The sequence below is a fragment of the Panulirus ornatus genome, chromosome 23, assembly GCF_036320965.1.
Source record: "Panulirus ornatus isolate Po-2019 chromosome 23, ASM3632096v1, whole genome shotgun sequence".
In the NCBI taxonomy this organism is placed as follows: Eukaryota; Metazoa; Arthropoda; class Malacostraca; order Decapoda; family Palinuridae; genus Panulirus; species Panulirus ornatus.
Genome location: NC_092246.1, coordinates 6789939 through 6797761, shown reverse-complemented (window position 1 = coordinate 6797761; position 7823 = coordinate 6789939). Strand labels below are relative to the sequence as shown.

At 38.8% G+C, this 7823-nt stretch overlaps 1 protein-coding gene across 3 annotated transcripts in view; it reads right to left on the bottom strand.

Moving 5' to 3' along the window:
• Nucleotides 1-403: 403 nt before the first annotated feature.
• The window catches only part of LOC139756757 (mitochondrial potassium channel ATP-binding subunit), a 38818-nt gene continuing 31398 nt past the window's right edge, over nt 404-7823 (bottom strand). For all 3 annotated transcript variants that reach the window (XM_071676512.1, XM_071676511.1, XM_071676513.1), the window contains 2 exons: nt 7355-7502; nt 404-3745 (listed from right to left, as the gene is read on the bottom strand). In XM_071676512.1, the coding sequence (XP_071532613.1) occupies nt 3647-3745; nt 7355-7502 (247 nt within the window). In that variant the 3' untranslated portion in view covers nt 404-3646. The remainder of the gene's footprint in view (nt 3746-7354; nt 7503-7823) is intronic.

The following is a 7823-nucleotide window of genomic DNA, read 5'->3' as shown; positions in this document are numbered from 1 at the left end:
AAATTTATGTACGTTAACTGCATTAACCGTCAGTCATTTTATAAAGTATTTATTTACACTTCAAATGTATGTATGTATGTACATTTGATATGCAACAGGCATCAGAGATATAGACAGATGGATACTTATTTACATTTTTTTTTACAAGTTTCTTGCTTGATTTAATTTCATGGTATTTCCTATGGTTCCTCTATCCTAACATTTCTCATATAACTGCTTACTGTCTTTGTAATTGATTTGTTGTAAAAATCAAGTCACCCTTAACTATTCTCACTTTTAGGGTGGGTAACTTTAAAGCTTCTATCCTTTCCCTGTAACTCTGCTCCTTAATTCTAGCACCGTCTTTGTTGCCTATCTCTTGACATTCTCTATTAGCTCTTAATGGCAGTCTGGGCTTGGTTGCTAAACTTGAGAAGCATATTCTAGTTTTGGCCTTATATACAATATGAACAGTTTGCTAAATATTTCCTTACCCACACAAAGTTATTCTGACTTTTGCCTCCTTAACTATTCTTTTAACTACTTACTTATAGTTACCTATATGGATTGAGTTGATTGGGACTCTGGCAACTGGTTAGGAACCATGTTGATTCCCATGTTCTTAGGAACAGAATCCTCTATCTGTCTGTCAATTGGTTACACTATTAGCAAGATATCACCTTTGGCAGACCCTACCACAGTCAGCATATGGAGAGTAGTCTCATAGCGAACAATTTTTCCAAAGGAGTCCCGTCATTTCACTGCTCTTGCATGATGTGCGATGTTGAAGCTGCAAAGAACTCCATAAAAGAGTTTCAAGGACTGAGAGATAATAATATGTATATTTATTGTTCCTTTATTCTCACCCTAACTATGTAGGTTATGTACACACAACCAGCGCAACATCACTCATACACATCCTAACCCATGCTCAACATGTTAAACATGAACTTTCACTCTTGGTAAAGTGTTTGCTATTTACTTTTTCACCTTACTTGATGACTCATCATATAAAAAATAATTTTATTGCATATGATACCTAAACATTCCTATAACATCATCGAAATATCCCTAGCCCACATAAATTCTCACTGTAAGGCATGTGTACGAGTAGGAAGAGAGGAAAGTGATTGGTTCTCAGTGAATGTCAGTTTGCGGCAGGGGTGCGTGATGTCTCCATGGTTGCTTAATTTGTTTATGGATGGGGCTGTTAGGGAGGTGAATCCAAGAGTTTTAGAGAGAGGGGCAAGTATGCAGTATGTTGAGGATGAGAGAGCTTGGGAAGTGAGTCAGTTATTTGCTGATGATACAGCGCTGGTGGCTGATTCGTGTGAGAAACTGCAGAAGCTGGTGACTGAGTTTGGTAAAGTGTGTGAAAAAAGAAAGCTGAGAGTAAATGTGAATAAGAGCAAGGTTATTAGGTACAGTAGGGTTAAGGGACAAGTCAATTGGGAGGTAAGTTTGAATGGAGAAAAACTGGAGGAAGTGAAGTGTTTTAGATATCTGGGAGTGGATTTGGCAGCGGATGGAACCATGGAAGCGGAAGTGGGTCACAGGGTGGGGGAGGGGGCAAAAGTTCTGGGAGTGTTGAAAAATGTGTGGAAGGTGAGAACATTATCTTGGAAAGCAAAAATGGGTATGTTTGAAGGAATAGTGGTTCCAACAATGTTGTATGGTTGCAAGGCGTGGGCTATAGATAGAGAGTGCGGAGGAGGGTGGATGTGTTGGTAATGAGATGTTTGAGGACAATATGTGGTGTGAGGTGGTTTGATTGAATAAGTAATGAAAGGGTAAGAGAGATGTGTGGTAATAAAAAAGAGTGTGGTTGAGAGAGCAGGAGAGGGTGTTTTGAAATGGTTTGGCCACATGGAGAGAATGAGTGAGGAAAGACTGACAAAGAGGATATATGTGTCGGGGATGGAGGGAACGAGGAGAAGTGGGAGACCAACTGGAGGTGGAAAGATGGAGTGAAAAAGATTTTGAGCGATCGGGGCCTGAACATGCAGGGGGTGAAAGGCATGCATGAAATAGAGTGAATTGGAACAATATGGTATACCGGGGTCGATGTGCTGTCAATGGATTGAACCAGGGCATGTGACGCGTCTGGGGTAAACCATAGAAAGTTTTGTGGGGCCTGGATGTGGAAAGGGAGCTGTGGTTTCGGTGCATTATACATGACAGCTACAGACTGAGTGTGAACGAATGTAGCTTTCGTTGTTTTTTCCTAGTGCTACCTTGCGTGCATGTCAGGGGAGGGGGTTGTCTTTTCATGTGTGGTGGAGTGGCAACGGGAATGAATAAAGGCAGCAAGTATGAACTATGTACATGTGTATATATATATATGTCTGTGTATGTACATATATATGTATACGTTGAAATGTATAGGTGTGTGTGGTCATGTATGTATATATATGTGTATATGGGTGGGTTGGGCCATTCTTTTGTCTGTTTCCTTGAGCTACCTCACTAACGTATGAGACAGCGACATAGTATAATAAAAAAAAAATAAATAAATAACATTTCTAATGACTTTTTCACTCTATATAACTTTTTTATCTTCATTCTATTTACCCTCATAATTCCAATTATGGTGTGGAAATTATCTACCCCTAGTGCGTCTACTTTTGACAATACCTAATCTATATACACTTGGGTTACACAGCCATACAAATGTATTGGGTAGCTGCTACTCCATGAAAGCCTCTTGCACATTCTAGTTAAACTTCATACATTCACCAAAGCTTTCCGCATATCCTCAATTTTTCTATTGCATGACACTTCTTTAAACTGCAGCTTTCCCATATCCTTACTAAATCTTATTTCTACTTAATCATCAATAACTTACAGTTCTTTCTTACACAATCTTATCTTACAATTAAAAATCTCTTCCCTTTCAAAAATTATCAACTTATATTTGTATTAACTTTCAAAATCCTTCTCCAACATACCTCATTGGACTACCTAATTATTCCCACATTCCACTAACAATATAGAATCATTTGCATACAACAGCAGAAATATTCATTCCGTTTCTTTATGTTATTCCATAATCACACAACCTCACCCTCATCTCATGCATAGTCCATCCATACCAAACATTAAATAACCACAGTAACAACAATCAACCTTAAGAAACTACCACAATTATTTCAAACCACATACATAATGCCAATTATGCATATGCACAACTTCTACTGTAAAGCTCTTAACATCATTCAGAAATTCATGCAAAGTCCACATTTCTAAAATGCTCTCTAATTTTCTTTAACATATGCCTTTTTTAAATCCATATGCTGCATACATCTTTTTCTCAAAAACTTCCACCACAACTTGTCCAAGAACAAAAATCTGATCCACACACTCTCTTCCCTTCCTAAACCCATCTTATTCCTTACCGAGAAGGGGATCAAAATTTTATTTTTTTACACAATTACTGCCCTACTTTACAACTTGGCACCTACGCTACGAAAATCTATTCCTCTGTAATTTTACACTTGCTTTCACTCCCCTTTCATATGTGCTTTCAAAATCCATTCCACAAAAGTTTCATCTCTACTCTTCACTACTTCATTCACTAAATAATCCTATTGACTAATACCCTGAGTAAAAGTTCGCTATATAAATAATACAGAACCTTCTGAAATAAATATCTTAACAGCAATAATCCCTAAGACTTTTCCTCAGAAAATATTTCTTCCTTCTGTTGTAGCCGGATTAGGTCAGCATAGATTCCTCCAAGTTTCTTTAGTCCTTCATGAGTACCAATCTGTAAATAAACAATATAATTTTAATATTAGTAAATATTAGCAATACCTTAAAAATTATATAACAAAGTAGAAAACTAAAAAATTTCCAAGAGATGTAAATAACGTTCTGCTAGCCTATATCATTATGGCTAATTAACTCATATTACCTGAGGCTAACAAGTATAAATCATAAGCATAAGCACCTATTCTCAAGAAATACCACTGTCTGTGAAAATTATAGTTATCCATCCTCCATTTTTCAAATTTTCCTTACTCCTTAGACCTCATTTTGTTATCATTTTATATGTTGCTATATTACTATGTACTTATTTATTTTTTCATTATACCCAATCGCTGTTTCCCATGTCAGCAAGATAGTGCCAGGAAACACATGAAGAATGGCCCATCCACTCAAATACACATATATATATATACATAAACGTCCATACTCGCACATATACATATATACACATGTGCATCTTCATACTTGCTTGCCTTCATCCATTCCTGGTGCTACCTCGCCACACAGGAAACAGCATTGCTATCCCCCACTTCACCAAGGTAGCGCCAGGAAAACAGACAACAAAAAAGGCCACATTCGTTCACACTCAGTCTTTAGCTGTCATGTGTAATACACCGAAACCAAAGCTCCCTATCCACATCCAGGCCCCACAGACCTTTCCATGCTTTAACTAAGATGTTTCACATGCCCTGGTTCAGTCCACTGACAACATGTCGACCCCGGTATACCACATTGTTCCAATTCACTCTATTCCTTGCACATCTCTCACCCTACTGTTTGTTCAGGCCCTGATCACTCAAAATCTTTTTAACTCCCTCCTCCCACCTCTAATTTGGTCTTCCGCTTCTCCTTGTTCCCTCCACCCTGACACATATATCCTCTTTGTCAATCTTTCCTCACTCATTTTCTCCATATGCCCAAACCATTTCAACACACCCTCTTCTGCTCTCTCAACCAAACTCTTTTTATTTCCAAACATCTGTCTCTTGCCTTTTCATTATTTACTCAATCAAATCACCTCATACCACATACTGTCCTCAAACATTTAACTTCCAACACGTCCACCCTCCTCTGCACAACCCTATCTACTGCCCATGCCTTGCAGCCATATACTATTGTTGGACCTACTATTCCTTCAAGCATAGTCATTTTTGCTCTCTGAGATAACATTCTCTTCTTTGACACATTCTTCATCGCCCCCAGAACCTTCGCCCCCTCCCCCACCTTGTGACTTGCTTTCACTTCCATGGTTCCATTCACTGCCAAGTCCACTAATAGATATCTAAAACACTTCACTTCCTCCAATTTTTCTCCATTCAAACTTACATCCCAATTAACTTATCCCTCAACCCTACCAAACCTAATAACCTTGCTCTTATTCACATTTACTCTCAACTTTCTCTTTTCACACACTTTTCCGAATTCAGTCACCAACTTCTGCAGCTTCTCACTCGAATCAGCCTCTAGAGCTGTATCATCAGTGAACAACAACTGACTTACTTCTCAGGCCCCTCCATCCCCATCCGAATGCATACTAGCCCCTCTCTCCAAAACTCTTGCATTTACCTCCCTAACCACCCCATCCATAAACAAATTAAACAACCATTGGGATATCACACACCCCAGTCACAGACTGACATTCACTGGGAACCAAGCACTCTCCTCTCTTCCTACTCACAAACATGACTTACATCCTAGGTAAAAACTTCTCTGCTTCTAGCAACTTACCTCCCACACCATATGCTCTTAAGACCCTTCACAAAGCATCTCTATCAACCCTATCACATGCCTTCTCCAGATCCATAAATGCAACATACAGATCCATCTGTTTTTCTTTGTATTTCTCGCACAATCTTCAAAGCAAACACCTGATCCACACATCCTCTACCACTTCTGACTACACTGCTCGTCCCCAATCTGATGCTCTGTACATGCCTTCACCCTCTCAATCAAATACCCTCCCATATAACTTCCCAGGAACACTCAACAAACTTATGCCTCTGTAGTTTGAACACTCACCTTTATCCCCTTTCCCTTGGTGCAATGGCACTATGCATGCATTCCACCAATCCTCGGGCACTTCATCATGGTCTAAACATACATCGAATTCCTTACCAACCACTCAACAGCACAGTCACCCCCTTTTTTTACTAAATTCCACAGCAATACCATCCAAACCCAGAAGATTTCATCTTCTAGAAAGCTTTCATTACCTCTTCTCTCTTAACCAAACCATTCTCCCTGACCCTCTCACTTCACACTCCACCCAAACCAAAACACACTATGTATATGTATGTATATGTGCGTGTATGGGCGTTTATGTATGTATGTGTGTATATGAGTGGATGGGCCAATCTTCATGTTTCCTGGCACTATCTGGCTAATGCAGGAAATACCGATAAAGTATAATAAAATAAAATAAAAAAGATATTTAGGAAGGAGGTACATAATGTGTGAAAGACAAGAGGACAAATGGGAACATGGTGATAGGGGCAAAAGGAGAAATAATAACTGGTTCAAATGAAGTGAGGAAGAGATGGAGTGAATATTTTGAAGGACTGTTAAATACGTTCGATGACAGAGTGGCAGATATAGGTGCTTTGGTTGGGCTGGTATGAAAAGTGTGAGAGGCATTAACAGTGGGTTCATGAAGAGAGAAGATGTAGTGAAAGACTTGTGTATGATGAAATGTGGGAAGGCGGCTGGAGTGGATGGTATTGCTGTTGAATTTATTAAGAAAAGGGGTGACTGTGTTGTTGGCTAGTTGGTAAGGATGTTCAATGTATGTATGAATCACGGTGTGTCGCCTGAGGACTGGTGGAACATATGTCTAGTGCCACTGTATGAAGGCAAAGGGGTAAAGGTGAGTGTTCAAACTACAAAGGTATAAGTTTGTTGAGGATACCTGGTAAGTTGTATGGGAGGGTACTGATTGAGAGGATGAAGGCATGCACATAGCATCAGATTGGGGAGGAGCAGTGTGATTTTAAAGGTGGTGGAGGAACTGTGGATTAGGTGTTTGCTTTACAGAATATGGTGAGCTATTTACAAAAAACATTGATTTGTATGAGGTATTTATGGAATGAATGAATTGGAACAATGTGGTATACTGGGGGTCAACTTGCTGTCAATGGACTTATCCAGGGCATGTGAAACAACTAAAGTAAGTCATGGTCTGTAGGGCCTGGATGTAGAAAGGGAGCTGTGGTTTTGGTTGATTACATATGACAGCTCGTGAATGGATGTAAGCAGATGTGACCTTTCTTTGTCTACTCCTGGAACTGCCTCATTAATGTGGGAAATGATGATCAAGTATAAAAGAAAAGAATAAACAGCTATGACTAAAGGAAATGATGTTCCTGATCTCCACCTGTAACACTACTAAACAGAAATCATCTTCACTGAGGCTGTATTGCTGTCAGCTTATGCAAAAGGATTACAACTTTGTTGAGGCCTTCCCATTCTCAACATACCATGTTCCTACATGAAGCACAGCCTGGGAGCTGGTAAGTACAAGAACAAAAAACTAGTTTTATCTTCACAAAATTCTTTAACAATCAAATACAATATATATTTTAATAAGGATGAACTACATTATTAAACTAACCTCTACCAGTTTTCCTTGGGACATGACAGCAATAATATCAGCATTTCGGATAGTTGACATTCTGTGAGCAATAACAACAACAGTACGTCCCTCAACACAGTTTTCAAGAGCTGCTTGTACTACAGCCTCTGATTCTGCATCCAGAGCACTGTGAAAAGAAAATACATTTAAACCAAACATCAAACTTACATCATTATTTTCACTGTACACCTTTTAATAATAAAAAAAACATCACTTATCTTTAACATGCAACTTAAAGCACGTTTTGTGTGTCAGCAAGACAGGACAAAAGTTGATTTTCAAGTAACTGTTAGGGTAATTAAGGTAGTTGCATTTATGACAATCATATTATAAGTCCAGAAAAACTGAGACATTGTAGATCAGAGATTACAAAGAGCTTTTCTGTCTGTACTTAAGGCAATCAAAATACGAAACTGAACACTTCCACCAGATACATCATGGTAATAGG